The 19,550-nt window shown below is 38.4% G+C and overlaps 1 protein-coding gene across 2 annotated transcripts in view; it reads left to right on the plus strand.

Annotated features, from left to right (window-relative positions):
- The first annotated feature begins 214 nt into the window (after positions 1 to 214).
- Positions 215 to 19,550, plus strand: part of LOC139940448 (fibrocystin-L-like) — a 69,429-nt gene continuing 50,093 nt past the window's right edge. The window contains exons 1-20 of one of the 2 annotated variants that reach the window (XM_071936702.1): positions 215 to 619; positions 983 to 1,063; positions 1,224 to 1,365; positions 1,646 to 1,730; positions 2,128 to 2,185; positions 3,496 to 3,601; positions 4,799 to 4,852; positions 6,150 to 6,223; positions 7,452 to 7,565; positions 7,826 to 7,930; positions 9,307 to 9,439; positions 10,236 to 10,458; positions 11,448 to 11,539; positions 12,425 to 12,584; positions 13,577 to 13,715; positions 14,076 to 14,213; positions 14,991 to 15,145; positions 15,956 to 16,204; positions 17,318 to 17,445; positions 18,783 to 18,949. In XM_071936702.1, the coding sequence (XP_071792803.1) occupies positions 538 to 619; positions 983 to 1,063; positions 1,224 to 1,365; positions 1,646 to 1,730; positions 2,128 to 2,185; positions 3,496 to 3,601; positions 4,799 to 4,852; positions 6,150 to 6,223; positions 7,452 to 7,565; positions 7,826 to 7,930; positions 9,307 to 9,439; positions 10,236 to 10,458; positions 11,448 to 11,539; positions 12,425 to 12,584; positions 13,577 to 13,715; positions 14,076 to 14,213; positions 14,991 to 15,145; positions 15,956 to 16,204; positions 17,318 to 17,445; positions 18,783 to 18,949 (2,485 nt within the window). In that variant the 5' untranslated portion in view covers positions 215 to 537. Of the gene's footprint in view, positions 620 to 982; positions 1,064 to 1,223; positions 1,366 to 1,645; positions 1,731 to 2,127; positions 2,186 to 3,495; positions 3,602 to 4,798; positions 4,853 to 4,884; positions 4,929 to 6,149; positions 6,224 to 7,451; positions 7,566 to 7,825; positions 7,931 to 9,306; positions 9,440 to 10,235; positions 10,459 to 11,447; positions 11,540 to 12,424; positions 12,585 to 13,576; positions 13,716 to 14,075; positions 14,214 to 14,990; positions 15,146 to 15,955; positions 16,205 to 17,317; positions 17,446 to 18,782; positions 18,950 to 19,550 lie in introns of those variants that run through there. The other variant, XM_071936703.1, reaches the window with a different exon arrangement.

A 19,550-nucleotide genomic window follows, 5' to 3' on the forward strand; every position in this document is an offset into this window, starting at 1 on the left:
GAAAATGTACACGGGAGATAGGCAATGGGGCCCCCATGCCAGAACCCGCGTATGTACGCGCGGCCGATCTTATTATTCTATTCTATATCTATGCGCCCGGCACGCACGGGCGCGCGCGTTTCAGAGAGCGTGAATTTAATTTGAACTACGATTCGTCACACGCGCGCGTGCTTTTCGGTCTGCCATTGACTGAGATTCAAGCCATACCCACGTTGTGTATAATGTTTAATTCGGCCTTGATTTTTGGTGCAAAAAAAGAACTTTGCCCCCTGAGCCACTATTTATTCTTTGACTGACTGACAAAGAAAACACGATGGAAATATTAAAGTTTACATCCAGAACACCCTGAAACGACGGTTGACTGTATTCTGCAATAGTTTGACGAGTCAAAAAGGGTCTGCTATTGTTGAACTTGAACTTTTTAGTACGGTGTGGACACAGCTACAACTTTGTATAGGGGCCTAGCTGTATCTTCTGTGGACACAGCTAGCTAGCTAGCTCCCATCAGTGCGGGATATTTGAACGGGTTCTTCCGGCATGGCGTCCCTGAAGAACAGTGGGCCTACGTTGCTGCTGCTGCAGCTAATCGTTCTACTGACTCTGATGGGAGTTTATACTGGTAAGATCTTTCATTTTACGATAGTTAGAAACATATTTTGGTATTACGTTTCTTGCAAAGTTAGGAAGACAAAACTCGGTCCAATCTATAGCTTCAAACGGATACAACAAACCAACTGATAGACGACGCGCCTTGAAGAAAACCTGGACACCACTTTTAATACTTTCTGCTCATTTTGTTTCCGCATACTAATCGCAATGTTTGTAGAAATGGGTTAGGCCTAACTGATACAAGATTAAAAGGCAAAACTAAGGTCTTGAGGAAATTTCGAAACGGTACTTTGTTATATTAAAAGTAACTTTTGATCATCTGTATCATCCATCTGTTTGTATTGCTTTGGGTCCTTGTTTTTTCTTCTGACAGCAAGCGGATCCAGAGTGACTTCTATCATACCGACCTCCGGCAGTTTAGCTGGGGCAACTCGCTTGACAATTTACGGGGAAGGTAAGGCGAAGTTTTTGTTCGTAAATAAACTGTTAAAACTATCAGAAATACGGGTTCAATGGTACAGTCAATTTCTAGAGGGCATGGGATTTAATGTGTAACAATGTATATGCTTTGTATGTACAAAAAAAAATCAGGGATGTTTTGTTCCGGTCCTCAGATTTTTCTCCAGATCCTTTTAGTTTTGGAGCTGGCAACGAAGACAAAGGCAACTTGGTGTTCCTAAGAACCGAGTTCACCACCATCGAGTGCGATGTTTTGCCTTACTATAGTAACAAGGAACAGATCACTTGCGACACGAGGTAACGTCTAAATTGTATTGTCTCCATTCACAAGTTTGGTGTATTTGCGCACATTTTAAAGAATCGTAAATTGTCTTATAGTCTTCAGGTCAAGGAGGCTCATTCTTTCGTACAGCTTATGCATTTGAGATTAAGCTTTTATGAGATGAATTGGCTGCCATAAAACAAAAAATATAGGGGAACTTGCCTATTGTTTAAAGCTTTAAACAAATATTAAAGGTTCCTGGTGTGTATAAATTTAATTTTATATTTCCCCTCTAATTTATGTTCTTTTCTATAGGTCTGTGGGCGAAGAGGGCGAGTACACTATATACGTCATCGTAGATGGGACACCAGTGGAGTCTTACTGCACATGCCCTTTTAACGTATGTGTCATTGTTCTGCCCCAGGCTTTTATAGTTATATAAAAAAATCTTATAATATAAATAAATAATATAATATAACTATTGAGACAAACAAAACTCACCCGCGGTAGTGAAGTAAACAACGAGAGGTCCCATCGGTCCACTATAAAGAATAATAGTCCCGGCCGATGTGTCTACCTTTGTTGTAAAATAAAAGTTCTTTTCAGAAATGAGAAGTCTCCCGAATTCTGAAAACTGAGGATAATCATAATTAATAAGGAACCTTCTTTCGGCTTTTCGTAGCCCTGACGGCCTGTAACACTTTCGTATTGTACCACTGTGTTCTTATGCAAATTTGAAGAGAAAAAAAAAACTGAAGTTGGAATAATTTTGCTTTGATTTTTCTAATTTCTAACAGTATAAAGACAGCAACACTCCCACCATAGATTCCATCAAACCTTCAAGTGGGTTGCCAGGTATGTTTCCAGCGTTTCTCGTTCTATTTGGAAAGAAAGGCTGTATTTTTGCTTTCACTTTATAGAGGCGACTTTTGTTGGTTTCATTTCTTGCCCATGAATAAGTTCGTCCAGTGAATGTTGCGGGAGGTGCGGTTGGTACTATTGCACTGTCGCCAGAAACCAGTGCCTAATTTCATAGCTCTGCTAAGCACACAAACACAATTTGCTTAGCATGAAATTTCTCGTTTGAACCCCGCCCCCCCCCCATTACAGGAATGCCGAACCAAATTTCCACAGCTGAATACCTGTAAAGAAAGTAACATGCAACAGGTGTAAACTTTATTGGTAATCCTATTTTTATCAAGGAAGAAATTTCATGCTAAGTAAATGTTGGTGCTTAGCAGCTCTATGAAATTAGGCCCATATGGATGTGACACTCTTGATCAAAATTACCTTGCTGGTTTTGTTTTGTCTTCTGAAAAATGGAATCTTTGTTCAGCTGAAACTTTCACAAGTATAAGTAAATGGTGTAATTTTCTTAATAATTACAGCCGTCGATTTCATCAAACTCTTCCTAACTTAAGATTAAAGGAACACGTTGCCTTGGATCGGTCGAGTTGGTCTTTAAAAAGCGTTTTTTGACCGTTTATTATAAAATGCATATGGTTAGAAAGATGATGTAAAAGTAGAATACAATGATCTACACAAATATGCCTCGAAATTGCGTGGTTTTCTTTTTACCTCGTCCAAAAACACGGTCGGCCATTTATGGGAGTCAAAATTTTGACCCCCATAAATGGCCGACCGTGATAGTTCGCGACGTAAAAAGAAAACCGTGCAATTTTGAGAGATACTTGTGCGGATCATTATATTCTACTTTTAAAACATCTTTCTAACCATATACATTTCATAACAAACGGTTTCAAACGCTTTTTATAGACCAACTCGTCTGATCCAAGGCAACGTGTTCCTTTAATCTTAGGACTTAGGACGAGTCCCAACCCTGCCTGTAGCATGCAGACCTTAAGATTAATCCAAGTTACTCGTCCTAACTCGAGATATGATTAATCCTAGCGTTTCATACCAGCATTACGTTTGACAAAACCATGCCAACCACTCTACCTTAAGTTTAACTAAAAGAAAAACTAGTTAAACTGTATGATACCTCTTATTTCACGTTGTGCTTTCATAAGTGTTTTAAAATACTGCTGTTGTAAAGTTACGTGCAATTCGGCTGATGCCGTGATGTAAATGTCTGTACAACAAACCATTGATGATAAGAAACCACCATTGCTAATAGTAATAAAACATCTCATTGATGGTATCAGGAGCGCATGTTGTGATTGATGGTAAAATCATAACCGATGTTTATGATCCGAGTAAAGCACTGGAGGACGAAGACGGGGAATATGAAGGCAAAAGACAAATTATCAGGTATAGTTTAATCACTCACAACATTAATGGCAATATAAGCATACATTTTTAGTAGCTTCTGATAGCATCAACCGTTTTTGAGAAAAATGTCACTTCAAAGTTATGTCGTTATGTAAAAAAAAGAATTTGGGGTGCCCCAAACCATTTTGTTGCTGATGCTATATTAAGAGCACGAATTTGAAACTTCATATCCTATCAACATGTTAAATTCGGGTTCACTATCTGGCGAAACTGCACAACAAACTTTGTCCACACAAATAGAAATAAAAAACCACTTCCAACCCATTATTCAACAACATTGGATAACATTTGTTACTTTGTAAGAAATTTTCGTGGTAAAGTAAACGGGAACTTACATTTATTCGGAACTTGGAAAGTGTATTAAGAAAGTATTCTTGGCCAACGGGATAGACCGGCATACAGCGGCGCCCTACTAGCAGACGACGCAGTAGTGTTTGTTTATTCCCACAATGCATTTCACTTAAAATGGCAGCGCCCTGGTGCGCGAAAAGGGTCTGCGGTAAGTGAACAAATCCATCCTGTTTTACTTATTTTAAGCTGTGATATCATTGAATTAAAGCATGCATTTGGTATATTTATTAATTGAAGTATATTTTACCCCCCTAAATCATGCGATCATGATGACGTGTTTGCAATATTCTAGTTAGAAAGATGGCCCATCCATCCAGTCCAACCAGTGCACAGTTACAGTGCAAATCAGTTAGCATCGTAAACGTGACGCGTTAGATGGATGGACCACTGACACACTGACTTGTGTTCTTAGGCCCAATTTTATGAAAACCTGTCAGCAGGTATGAACTGGAAAAATTTCCGTATGGCGCCAGGAAAAGTTTCCGTGTGGCGCCACCACTTTTTCATTTGATATCAAACAATATAGTATCTAATTTACCTGTATGAGATATCCCTTTTTGTAAAAATCAGTGAAAAAGTGGTAACGCCATACGGAAAGTTATCTGTAAAAAAAGGGTGAAAAAGTGGTGGCGCCATACGGAGAGTTATTCAATAAACTTGCTTAGCATAGAAAAATCTTGCCAAATAGAAAATTCTCAACAGTTAAAACTTTATTGGTGCAACTGGTGGCCCACCACTAACCTTCTTTTGCTGAAATCATTCGATTAATTTAAAGGTTTAATAAGTAAACAGTGGTAATTCAGTTGTTTGTTCTCTTTGTTTCAGAATCTTTTGGGGACATTACCAGTGTGACCCATTCGATCCTGAGACTAATGAATTGTAAGTCAAGTATTGAACAAAACATAGTCCACCAACTGTATAAGAAATATAAACACTTTATTTTGAAGCTGTCAAAGTAAGTGAAGTATTCTATTACTAATACTAGTAAACAGTATGACTCTGATGAGCAAGGAGCTGTCTTAGAGTTAGCCCACCTTGTTGGAATGTTATGTGTGGGTCCCTTAACAACAACTGTAAATGATGTGACAAACATTTTGAGAGAGCCACAACAGCCCATTAAGGAAGGTGGATTGTCTTAGTATTTTTTTGGTAGCCCAATGCAATGCTGTGAATCTAGACGCATACTTCTAGAAACTATAAGGCTCCCCCATGAGCTGGAGCCTTAAAGTTTCTAGCAGTACTACACATATTGTATCCTAGACCCGGTATCTGGGGAGCTGTTCTCCTAGCACCCCAGATATTTTTTTGAGATATTGATGCACTATGAAACGTTTTTGAATTTGCTATAATTTTCCGACCACCAGCCACAAAAAAAATGCCCACAAATTATAAAAAGAGCTAAACATCAACTTGAAATCATCTGCTTCTCAACATGGCTTGAACTGCTACATCAAGCATTTAATTGTATTCACAATTATTTTATGTGCTCCAAATTTACTTTGAAGTCCACATTCTGAGAAATCATCCCTCATTTCGCAGTCTTTGGACTCTCTGTAATATAGTCTTTTGCCCTAGGCCAAATAGATTTCATAAAGCCTGTAAGCACAAAAATTTGCTTAGCATGAAATTTCTTACTTAATAAAAACAGGATTTCGAACCAAATTGTCACGTGATTTACAGGATAAGCAAACAACAGCTGAATGCCAGTAACAAGCAATATGCAACAAATTAAAATTTGGTTGGTAATCTTTTTTTTATCATTCTTAGCAAATTTTTGTGCTTACAGGTTTTATGAAATTGGGCCCTGCCTACAACGTCATATGGTTGTGTCAGGTTAGTCTTGGTTCCAAGACCATTGGTGTTGCGCGGTCACACACAACCAACGTTCCGATTATGCACGGCAAAAACTGTCCACGCTTGTAATGAACGAACGCTAGCGGGCGCTCTGTTTCTCTGATTTAGATCTCACAATGGTGAGCACAGGACATGGTGAGATCTAAGGCAGAGAAACAGAGCGCCCACTAGCGTTCGTTCATAACAAGCGTGGACAGTTTTTGCCGTGCATAATCAAAACGTTGGTTGTGTGTGACCGCGCAACACCAATGGTCTTGGGACCAAGACTAGTGTCAGGTTTGCTGCTGTTGCATAAACCTTTTTTCACATATCCTTCCTGAAGGTACAATATTGCGTTGGATAGAGTGGGTTCCCAAAATGGATTCATTGAGTGTGTTCCTAAAGGAACATTTATTGGTAAGTAATTGTGAAATTGTTGACTAGTTTTTTGTGTGACATTAATTTGTCGAAATATAAAGAATTTTAAAATTGTTGATTCTAGTGGTTAGGTTTAATTTTCATGAGTGTCACCATTTTGCAGTTTTTGATTCAATCCAAACTCACATGTATTTTAGGGATGAGATTGTTCAGACTTTTGGCTGAATTCAGACTTTTTATGTCGGCCTGGTGAAGAAAATCAGGCAATATTTGTTTCCACAAATAAAGAAATCCATAGTATTGGTCTACTTCTCTAGTGCTTTGGATACTGTTTCCAAAAGCTCCTTGGAATCTATAACCCCAAGGGTTACCAAACGGTAGAAATGGCATCATTTCAACATACCTTTGAATTTGTATCCAAGTTTCAGACTTTTTCATTAGAAATTACTCTCACCCCTGGTATTTCCATACTTCATACCGTTTAAAGAAGTATGGAGGCATCTTCTAGAAGCCTGCTTCTATCTACCAATTCAAAAGCAGTTTTGTTTCAAAGTCTTTGTTGTTTGCTATTTTAGGGACCCTAGCAGTTTTCTCAATTACTTACAAACCATACTTGGCCTGAACATCTGACTTCACACTTGGAGGCTCATGAATTTTGCCAGAGATCTGCTGTTGAACCCACGTACATAATCACCTTTGACCTTGCATCATTTCACATGGCCTCCATGGTTCTGGAGATCCACAGTTAAATCTGATAGACATGTGTATATATAAACCAGTACCTGTCCTAATCCTTGCAGATAAGGACAGGGGACCAGTCTTCGCTTTTCCTGACAAAGTCTACAATCTTATAAACATTTTAAAGACACTTGACACTATTGGTAATTGTCAACGACCAGTCTTCTCACTTGGTGTATCTCAACATATGCATAAAGTAACAAACCTGTCAAAATTTGAGCAGGTTTGGTTGTCGAAGTTGCAAGATAATAATGAAAGAAAAAACACCCTTGTTACACGAAGTTGTCTGCTTTCAGATGCTTGATTTCAAGACCTCAAATTCTAAATCTGAGGTCCCGATATCTATTTACTTGTTTCTCGAAAACTATGTCACTTCAAAGGGAGCTGTTTTTCACAATGTTTTATACTATCAACCTCTCCTCATAACTCGTTACCAAGTGAGGTTTGATGCTAATAATTATTTTGAGTAATTACCGATAGTGGCCACTGCCTTTAACAAACTTCTAAATTATAACTTTCCTGTTTACAGCATCTCAAAGGATTGCTTTCATTATCTCTGATGAGTATGGCCGTTCCAAGACTGACAATTACGCCCTCCTTGTTAGTGGCAAGAGTAAACTGTACCACTATCAAACCCATGCTGGTGAGTGTCTTTACCTTTAAATATTTAAGGGTTGATGTTTCATTAAAAGCACTGCTAATTTTCTTTGTTTAAAGAACATTCTTAAATAGAAATTCTTTGAGGTCAATGTCAATTTTGTTTCACAAAAAAAGTCTGCTTACTGAACAGCCCATAAGCACAGCTTCTTATCCCTAAGAAGATATGAAGATAATCTGATATTCTGTGGGTATATTTTTTTGATTGGTCTATTTTGTTTGTTACCCAATCTTGTCCACCTATAGATGTTTTGGATGTTGAACCAAAAGTCGGTAGCACGCAAGGAGGTACGATTTTGACCATCACTGGCCAGTTCTTTGATGAGTCTGACACCATTGTACGCGTTGGAGGTAAGAATTCACTGATCCAACGTTCTTTCCATCAAGTCACCAGCCACAAGGGAAAGTGACAGGGTAAATTGTAAAATGATTTTAAACTGAAGAAAGGAAGATTTACTGGAGCAGGACTTGAACCTAATACCTCTGGATTAATGTGAACTTTGGTAGAGCGCCGGCACTTTGAACAACACATGGTTCATTTATTTGTTGTTTATTAATCGATTGGTTGTTGGTTCCTTTATTCATATTTAATCATCTGTTTATTGATGTAAGAGTATTTATAGTGGAAAAAGAGATTGCTTGATGAACGTTTTCGTTGAGTGACCTATTTTTTTGTTAAATCCATCCCTTTATTGAATTAGTTGTTGCTGCATCTCTTTTTACATGTACTTTTCTAATTATTTATTCATTTACTTGTTAATACTTTTTATTTAACTTTTTATTTGTTTATTTATTTATTTGCTAGTTGCTTGTCTAATTTCAGGTCTTGGTTTTGTTACTTTAAATTGTGCTTTGTGTATACAGATTATTTGTATTTTATATTTATTTCAAATTATTATTATTTTCCAAAGAGAGTATTTTATATAGTGTGTTTGCCTCCCTATGCGACTGGATTAACAGGCTTTCGAGCTACAGTGTTTTATTATACTTTTGTTGATCCTGGCCATCACATTAGGGTTGTTTTGTAATTTCCTGTGCCCTTACTGTTTTTCTTGCTTTGTATTTACTTTTGTACATGTACTTATATTATCTATTTGACATACTGTCTGCTTGTATTTGTAATTATTTAAAGCCATTGGACCCTTTCGGTAAACAGTGTTGTCCAAGGCCCACACTTTTGGTACCACAACTTCTATATCAAATAACAAACCTGAGAAAATTTAGGCTCAATCGGTCATCGGAGTCGGGAGAAAATAATGGAAAAACCCACCCTTGTTTCCGCTTGTTTCGCCATGTCATGACATGTGTTTAAAATAAATCCGTAATTCTCGTTAACGAGAATTTATATTGTTTTGCTGTTTTCTCAAAAAGTAAAGCATTTCATTGAATAATATTTCAAAAGAAGTCTTTCACCATTGCCTTCTGTAAACCCTGTAAGTTATTTGTAAATCTGTGACTTTTTTTTTTTTTCCCCTGAACCGAAAGGGTCCAATGGCTTTAATGGCCAAATAAAGATTAAGAATAAGAATAAGAAGGCTTTACGTCTTTACGTCCCATCGGAAGGACGATAATGGTGTAAAGAACCAACACTACTCAAATGAGGACTCACACTGTGTAACCGCAAACCTCTCTTAGTTATACTTCCAACATGCAAAGTTTCAAATCCTATGAATTTACTCTTCCAAAACTTGAATGATGAACATTGCCTTTTATTTCTTTTTAAACAGGTGTCCCTTGTAGGATTTTCAACATTAGTTCTACAGCGATACTTTGTGTGACTGGAGCAGCCCCCTCTACCAAGGCACTGTACCCTGGAGAGAGAGGCTTGCTGTATGAGGTCTGGAAGGACACCTCAGTATCGTAAGTTATTGAATTATAAAACAAGGCAAGTCCTAATGTTGCACAAGTCCACCCTGCTGGGTTTTCAAGGCGCAGTCAAACGAAAGAAAACAGACACAACAAAATGAGTCCTTGAAAACCTGTGACATAAGATAAGTTTTGAGAACAGATTTGAAATTTGTGGTACAAAGACAAGATCCAAGATTAAGTGGTAGAATGTTTCAGATGCATGGCGTAGACGAGCAGTTCAGAGCACCAGACTCAGGCTCTGGTTTTCTGAGCATTGGAGTGTGGATTTGAGTCCCAGTTGTGGCACTTCTGTCCTTGAACAGGGTGCTTTATCAACAAATTTCTGTCCTAGGCTTGGTAGTGCAGGTAAAAAAAGAAAAAGACAGAACACCATCATGAAAAGAATAAAGGCCTGGTCTCACTGCAGCGATAATGAGAACGATAACAATCACGACGCAAAGAGAACGCGTTCTATTGGTTGAATTGCTTCATGCAGAATACGCACACGCTCATTCAACCAATAGAATGCGTTCTCTTGGCAGTGTTACCGTTCTCGTTCTCGTTATCGCTGCAGTGGGACCAGGCCTTAAGAGTTAACCCTAGTGTTTTTGGCTCACAAAACAAGCACTCTTGTCACACAAGTTTCTTTAGGCTTCCTAGCTACAGAGATTAAGTGAATATACAAGACATGTATGAGGCGGACTAATAAAAGTTATAATAAGATTTAAAATGCAATAGGAGTTTCCTAATAAATATCTAGACAGCAACTTTGAATCCCTGGCACTAACTCCCTCGTCATTCTCAAAAGGCTCTCCAAAGCGGTATGGGCCACGAATGCCACCGATTACAACCACACCGTTGTGCTTCAGGCAAGCTCCACGGAAGAACACCTCTTCGGTGAAGAAGACTACTTCATCTCTCGTCTCACCGGTTTCTTTGTTCCGCCTCGCACAGGAGAGTATGAGTTCTTAATGAAGGCTGACCATGCTGGAGAGCTCTGGCTTGGGGTAGACGGGACTTCTTCTCACCTGGTAGGCAAATTGCTTGTTTTAGATTATGCTGCTGACTTTCAAGGCACTGGACACTATTAATAATAAATAATAATAATAAGGAAAATTTATATTGCGCATGTATCCACCTAAAAAGGTGCTCAAAGTGCATGAAAAGAAGACAACAGAAACAAATCAACAGAAGGAAACACAAGAAATAAACTACTGAAAAGCTGTTTGAAACAAATGAAATTTCAATTTGTCTTTAAAAGTGTCCACGGTGCCACTATCCCGAATGTGTTTTGGCAACTGATTCCATAGGAATGGTCCAGCATGCGCAAAGGACCTGTCCCCCCAGTTAGTGTGCGTTTTGGGCACAGCAATAATTACTAAAAAACATGTTTAGCATAAAAACTTATTTGGTACTGAGCAATGGAGAGCTGTTGATAGTATAAAACATTGTGAGAAAATGCACCCTAACATAGTTTTTGAAAAAGAGATAATATCTCACTCAAACCTTAAAAGCCTTCAGGCCTGAAGCCTTTATAAGGCAATCTGAAAGCACACAAATTTGTGCAACAAGGGTGTTTTTTTTCCAATATTCTCTTGCAAGTTCAATGACCAAATGTGTCAAAATTTTCACAGGTTTGTTATTTAATGCATATGTTGGGATACGCCAAGTGAGATTACTGGTCTTTGTCATTTACAGAGGCCACTTTTGCAGGCAACTTGAAGACAACCAACTACAGTGTATACTACAAGCCCTTTTTGGTAGCACATGAATCATTTTTCAAACAATGTTATTCGATCCCCAAGAATTTCTTTTTGAACATTCAAATGTGAATGCCTTTCCTTCTTTAAGATTGTCTCAAACTGGTTGCCTCACGTGACATGGCCCTAGTGCATGAGTTATATCTTAACACTTGACCCCTAACACTGCCCGAAACTCCTTAAAAACTTATTTGTTCCTCCCAGTAAATATCCTCAAAACGCTTGCACTCATAATATTTGTATAATTTCTTTTTTGATAGACAAAGATTGCTTCCCTAAAGAGTTACAGTTCGTCTTGGCGCTCAAAGAACACCCAAGTCTCGGATAGATTCACTCTCAATGGAAATCAAAGGTTTGCACGGTTTCTGTTATGTTTGCACAGGATAGTCACTGACACCTCCCCCCCCTAAAAAAAAAACCCCAAAAAACAAAAAACAAAAACAGTCTTTCACTAAAACTAAATCCTCTTCATCCCCAGTTGGACAAAAGGCCACAAAACAGTCTCTAGAACGGAGTAAATAAATGCTCATGAATTGTCATGATTTTGTTCTTGTTTTTATAAATTGTTCAGAACCCATTGCAGTGGTGTTTCAACTCAGCAAAGTATTGGTTTGGGCCCCAGTTGGACACTTAAAGGACACTTAAAGGAACACGTTGCCTTGGATCAGTCGAGTTGGTCTTTGAAAAGCGTTTGTTATTAAATGCATATGGGTAGAAAGGTGTTGTAAAAGTAGAGTACAATGATCCACACAAACATGACTCGAAAATGTATGGTTTTCCTTTTACCTCGTCAACTAACACGGTCGACCATATATGGGAGTCAAATTTTTGACTCTCATAAATGGCCGACCGTGTTAGTTTGCAAAGTACAAGGAAAACCAAGCTATTTTGAGGCAAATTTGTGTGGATCATTGTATTCTTTTTTTAAAAGATCTTTTTATCCATATGCATTTTATAACAAACGGTTACAAACGCTTTTTATAGACCAACTCGTCCAATCCAAGGCAACGTGTACTTTTAAGCAAGACATTTACCATCAGCATCATCCTTCAGATGGGACGTAAAGCCATATGTCCCATGTGTTGTGAATGCACTTATCGTTAAGAGGAGGGGTTCGCCCTGGTGTTCCTGGTTTCATTGGCTGCATATTGTAAAGAAGAATGGCCTAATACTTCAACACTTAGCTCCACATCCTTGTGGCAAAATACTGACAAATTTTTATTTGATACTTTTAAAGCTACTACATGGAAGCTCGTCACCAAGATTTACGAGGGCGTGACTACATCGAAGTGGGTGTAGTCTTCTATGATGTCCCGCTTACCCATGCAAATAAAACTGACGCAACCAATGAGGTGCAAGAGATTGTCACAACGTCCACCGTGCTGCTTGAGCAGCAGGTATGCTTAGCCCTGGTTGGCCGATAGCTTAGTCTCCTAATTTGCATTTATTGTCATAGAAACATCGTGATATATGGGATTTGTGGCATTGCATGTGAGGTATCAAAATATATTGTGTTTGTGGTTACACCATGCAAATACAACAGCTTCTTTTAAAAATGCCCTAAAAACTCACCTCTTTGAAGTTAAATACTGACCAGCGACTCTCTACAAACTTATTCTGTTCCTTTCTTTTGAACTGTTTATTTGTATCATGAGCGAGCGCCTTTTTGTGGCAGATACCAGCGCTATATAAGACTCCATTATTATTATTATTATGTGTGTAACTAGCTGACAGGTAGATTGTGTTCTTTTGAGAACTCGTCTTGCCTAACTTCCAAGTACATAATATGTGTTGTGATTGAGCGGATTAGAGCACCAGACTAAAGTTCTGGTGTTTCTGATCAGCAGAGTCTGGGTTCAAGTCCCGGTCATGACTCTTGTGTCCTGACACCTAACTGTTATTACTTTGTCCTTCAGATGGGACGTAAAGCTGTTGGTCCCATGTGTAGTGTAACGTATGTAAAAGAACCCAGTGTGCTTATCGAAAAAGAAAAGGGGTTAACCCTGGTGTTCCTGGTTTGATTGGCTGCATATTGCGCCACAGCTTCTTGTAAACCAATACATGGTGCAATGTAAAAGGATTTGGTGTCATACTTCAAACGTAGCCTTACACTCACCTTGCAGGAAAATACTGAATGTTGAAGCGCCTAAGCGTCATATAGTGACGTATATGAGCACCATATAAGAAGCCACTAATAGGCCGTGTCAGAATTGGCGATTTTGGCTACAGCTACGGCTAGATCAGCACGTCTGTCAGTGTTGAAGAATGGCAGACGCGCGCCCTAACCATAGCTGTAGCCGAAGTCGCCAATTCGGACACAGCTTTATTATTAATATTTTCACAGATTCGTGCTTGAATCATTCTCATTTCTTTCTCACCTGACTCGTAGACTCTAACTATCGAAGACCCTTCGATCGAAACTCAGGAGATCTATGTTGAGTTGCCTATCTGCCCAACAGCAACTAATGTCGGCGAAGAATGCAATGGCGCTGGACACTACACATTGCAGTTTAATGCCAATGTGACAGGTTTGTTTGAGTACAAATTAAAATTCAAAGTATATTCTAAGTATCAACTTTTTTTAAAGGCACTGGACACATTTGGTAATTACTCAAAGACTAGTATTCTTAAGTGGTCTATCCCAACATATGCATAAAATAACAAACCTGTGAAAATTTGGGCTGAATCGGTCATCCGAAATGCAAGAAAATACTGAAAGAAAAAACTCACTTTTGCACAGATTTATCCCATAGATAGAGATAGATCAGTTGGTACAGCGATGCCACATTAATCAGGTCATTGGTTTGAATCCCGCTCCAGTAATTTTTTCTTTACTGGAGCCCAAAACTGTTTTTAAATGGTTTATTATTTGATGTATCTTCTTTTAGGTAGCATCAATCTGACGGCCTCTGCAGAGGAGTTGCAGTCTGCACTGAATTTAGCAAGGGGCTCTGACGATGTGACAGTCACCAAGACAGATGAGGGACTCTCTGCTACGTACCTCGTTGTATTTCACATTCAAGAAGGTAAAAAGAGTTTATGATTGGACAGGCAAACTTTTTTGTAAGAGTGAGTGGCCAAACGAATAGTATCTTTAATTGCTTCCCTTCACATTGGAGTAAAAAGGTAAATGTGAGGGCAGGGATAGTTTTTGTTTTGTGTTTAACAGTATACAAGTGGACTTCATCCGTAAAGTTTTTTTTGAAGTAAGAGACCTGGGGTGGATTTCACAAAGAGTTAGGACTAGTCCTAATCCTAGGAGATATACAAATTGCATGGATAGTCCTAAGTTAGGAAAGTAACTGGTCCTAACTTGAGATAAGACTAGTCCTAACTCCTTGTGAAATCCACTCCTGTTCCCTTTAAGCTTTATGTAATGGTTTACAAGTTGCTGTGGCACAATATTATGCCAATCAGACAAGGAACACAGGGGCGAACCCCTTCTCTTCACAATAAGTGCACTGGATACTTTAACGTGCATTACACTACTCACTGGACCTACAGCTTTATGTACCATCCGAAGGACAAAGCAATAATGGTTAAGTGTCTTGCTTAAGAACATAAGTGTCACAGCTGGGACTTGAACCCACACTCTGCTGATCAGAAACACCAGAGCTTGAGTCTGGTATTCTTATCCTTTTGGCCACATTATGCCAAAGTAGATTCATGCAAAGCAAACTTCTATCATCCAGTTTTCCTTTTATTGTCAAAGCATCAAATGTTATTAAAAGATTTTGATAATAAGTTGCTACTTTTTTTCACAGCGCGTAAATATCAGCGCTTCATATTTTTCTTATTTCCAGAGAATCTTCCATTGCTATTGGTCAGTCTCAGTGACCCAAACCTTGTAGTGACCGTCACAAGAGTAAGCTCATTTGTACCATCGCTAAGCAATTTTCGTCTTCTTTATGATAATATGATGTCATCTGAATTGTCAGCAGACTCAACAGCCGGAGAGGTACTTATGCAAATAGTTTAACCCTTCGTTGTTTGGAATTGTTTTCAGATTGTCTGGACATAAACAACCACTGGGGTGCATTTTCGCAGTCGTAACCATCAACTGTTTATGTTGAACTTGCCAATGACTGATCACTGGCCATGGGCCGAAACCATTATTGGTGTTACCTGCCAAAATTCACCCCTGGTGACCGCATTGTTTGACCACTTAAACGTGATGCACACATTCTTACACACCAGAAAGCTTTCGTTCAACGACTATTTTTTACAAACTACATTATCTCCTTGAAGATATTGTTTCACGGCAAAATAAATAGTATAAAGTTCTTACTTATATAAAAGATGTTAAATTTGCATCAGGGATAAAGAATATTAAATTTGTTTGTTTACCCATACACCGATGTGTATTAGCACTGTATACTCAGTACTCAGAAAAAAAATCATCTGTGTATGGGTAAAATAAAATAAAAAATTTAATATTCTTTATCCCCGATGCAAATTTAACATCTCTTATATCTTTGCGGTACCCGCTGCCAAAACATAGGGTTCGAACTGCCTCTAGCTACCGGGCAACCTCGGTAGTCTAGTTGGCAAGACACTGCTCTAGAATTGCAAAGGTCGTGGGTTCGAATCTCACCCAAGTAACATCCCTGTGATATTTGTTCACAGGACTCGGGAAAGTACTGAGTATACATTGCTAACAGACATCGGTGTATGGTTAAACAATTTTTTTTAAAGTTCTTATTTGTTGAATTCTCTGATTCTACAGATGGAAAATAATTGTCATTCATTAACTTTTCGTTTCCACCAGATGAAAAGTGCTCTCTTGGACATGTTCAGCGTCAAATGTAAAACAGTCGGTAGTGTCAGCGGAGTCTATGTTCAGGACTACGAAAGGAACCCTCCTGGTATCGCAGACGGTGAGGTCATCAATGATGAAGAACCGTACTGTGATCGATGGTCGGTCAGGAATCCTTTTCATATCTACTATGCCGGCGTAACGTCGAAGCCGGGATCGTCACAGACTGTTGCACCTTATGATGTGAGGAACAATGGAATGGTTAGTGAAGAGACTTGGGCCCAATTTCATAGAGCTGCTTAGCACAACAATTTGCTAAGCATGAAATTTCTTCCTTGACAAAAACAGGATTACCATTTTTGCATATTGCTTATTACAGGTATTCAGCTGTTGTTTGCTTATCATGAAGATCACATGGAAATTTGGTTGGTAATCCTGTTTTTGCCAAGGAAGAAATTTCATGTTAAGCTGTTAGTACTTAGCAGCTCTATGAAATTGGGCCCAGGAGGACTTTTCTTAACTCACAGTCCCATGGTCGTAAAATTATGTAAAATCTAATTCATGTATTCCGAAAGCGCCTTTTTCATCATGTACAATCTTGTTTATGTGCTCAAAAAGTGTCATAAATCGTACATGCACAACCCATAATATACATGTTATCACGATAAGGCATTATCACTAAAAAAATACTATTGGCTTTGAGATTTACCATGGCAACACAAGTGAGCAAAAAGTTACATTTATTTGGCATTTTGGTAAGAAAGACTTATTAACTTTTCTTTAACTATTATTTTATTTAGACAGAAAGACAAAGGACAAAAACATGACCTGGTGAAGGTATTATGATCAATGGTGTGAGCTGGTTTCTTGAAATTTCACCATGATCTGTAATTACTGGATTTGTCTCTAGAATAATCTAACTCTCCCTGTCACCGTGGCCCAATTAAGAATTGCTGTCTCTCTAAAACATTCTTACTTCTCTCTTGATTCCCAGCTTTGCTTTGGTCACCGTGGCCCAATTAAGAATTGCTGTCTCTCTATAACATTTTTACTTCTCTCTTGATTCCCAGCTTTGCTTTGGTCACCGTGGCTCAATTAAGAATTGCTGTCTTTCTATAACATTTTTACTTCTCTCTTGATTCCCAGCTTTGCTTTGGTCACCGTGGCCCAATTAAGAATTGCTGTCTCTCTATAACATTCTTACTTCTCTCTTGATTCCCAGCTTTGCTTTGGTCACCATGGCCCAATTAAGAATTGCTGTCTCTCTATAACATTCTTACTTCTCTCTCGATTCCCAGCTTTGCTTTGGTCACCATGACCCAATTAAGAATTGCTGTCTTTCTATAACATTTTTACTTCTCTCTTGATTCCCAGCTTTGCTTTGGTCACCGTGGCCCAATTAAGAACTTCTTCGAATTGAGAATCCTTTGGACTGATAAGAGTTTCAATGATCGAGATAACTGGCTGAAAGTCACCGATAACAACTTGTTGGCTTCAGAAGTGTAAGTATGGATGGGTGGGTGGGATAGTTATTGAAGTTCAGATATAAATTTGGATGCAACTATGTAACGACCAAGTTTGCATTGATAATAATAGTACAAATTGATATAATAATAATAATAATACTTAATAATATTTAAAATTTATATTGTGCCCCTTACATACAAAATAATAAAAGGCGCAGAACACATGTTAAAAAGTACAGAGTGGAAGAAAAGGACAAAGAAAAAAGACTGGTCACCAGGCCAGTGCCCAAACAGAAGTATGGGGATACGTCTGTCCCACCAACAGAGAACTAATTAGTTACTTATTACATAGGCCTATCCCTGCTGGCATCGGTAATGTTTTGACCTTTATAGCGCCATATCCATCAAAAGCATTGCTCCATCATGGCGCTAATACAGAGAAACATTTAAAATATAGATAAACAGAAAAAACAACAAGGTATAAAAATAAGTTTAAAATCAGCAAAGTAAAACAAACAAACAATGACAAGCAATTATAGAAATAAACATTATACGATGGAAATATTTATTTAAACAAAAATTGGTTTAAAAAGGTAGCTGAGGTCTGCCATTTTGGGAGTAAATATATGAGTAGGATTTGAAACTTTGCATGGTGGAAGTATACCTAAGAGAAGTTTGGGCTAGCGCAATATGGAAATCTCTTTTTGAGTAGTGTTGGTTCTAAGAAGAACCGGTGGCTGACAATTCAATGTTTCAATCAGTGATCTCTGAACGTCTCCTGAAGACTATAAAAGCATACTGATGGAAATTTTGGGTAGTAAACCACTGGTTCATTATGGCGTTAGGGCAAACCTCTCGTGGTAAATATATGGTTTGTGTAAAGGCGCTTGTGTCGCTTAAAATGCTAATTTGCGATGACATTACACAGGGAACCGACTCCCAAAATCCAAAATTTGTTGTGTTGATGACATCAAGATATTTGTGGCAATAGACTGTTCTGTTGTGTAGGAACAGATAAGTGTGATTTATTTTTTTAAAATATTTATAAAGTGAACTTATATAACTTGTAAGAAACTACAAAGGAAACTGAATAGTAGAACTGAAATAAACACTGAAATAAATAAATTGCTAAGCAGTATGACTGTTAGACAGCTTGATGGAATTTGATAAGTGTGATTTACAGAACAATTCTTTTAAAATATTTATAAAGTGAACTTATTATATAACTTGTAAGAAACTACAAAGGAAACTGTATAATAAAACTGAAATAAATAAATAAATTGCTAAATAAATTGCTAAGCAGTATGGCTGCTAAACAGCTTGATGGAATTGGGCCCTCTTGATGATATCTTTTTGGTCTGTGACTTTCTCAGCTGGTCTTATAGCTGTGTTGACCTGAAAGCCCTGGTGGAAAGCACCTGGATGTCTTCCCACGCTCTGAGGGGCACACCGCTTCTGATAGAACGACTCAGTATCTTCAGGAACGAAGCACGTGATTTATTTATCGACAATCTCTACATTGGAAGAACTGTTCCAAATTGTGAGTTTTTTAGGCTGATATCACCCCACTAGAAACCCATTCCCTGTCTATTACTGTCATCATTCATCAATTAGCCGTCACAGTCGAGACTCCATTCACAACGTCACGCCAGAGGCGTTTATCCCTCATCATGTTGGGATGGTCCTTAATATCAGACTCCATATTTCTATCGATCACATCGCTGAGTTGAGTGGTCTAGGTCCTCTATAAGGGGGCAAAAGTCTCCAATATAACACATCAGGGCTGCTAAGCACAACAATTTGCTTAGCATGAAATTCCTCCCTTGATAAAAACAAGAATGTTGACCAAATTTCCATGTGACTTTCAGGAGAAGCATACACCAGCTGAATACCAGTAAATTTGGATGGTTATCCTGTTTTTATCATGGAAGAAATTTCATGCTAAGCTATTTTTTGTGCTTAGCAGCTCTATGAAGCCTGCTGGGCCCAATTTCATGGCTCTGCTTACCGTAAGCACAGAATCGGCCCTTACGGAAGCAGGGAATTTTGTGCAAACGGCAAGCCTATTTCACAGGTTAGCGGCGAATTTTGGCTTCTGAGCGGGCGTACTCCACGCTACTAGGCATTCTACGCTTACAAGG

This window comes from Asterias amurensis, chromosome 8 (assembly GCF_032118995.1).
Source record: "Asterias amurensis chromosome 8, ASM3211899v1".
NCBI lineage: Eukaryota > Metazoa > Echinodermata > Asteroidea > Forcipulatida > Asteriidae > Asterias > Asterias amurensis.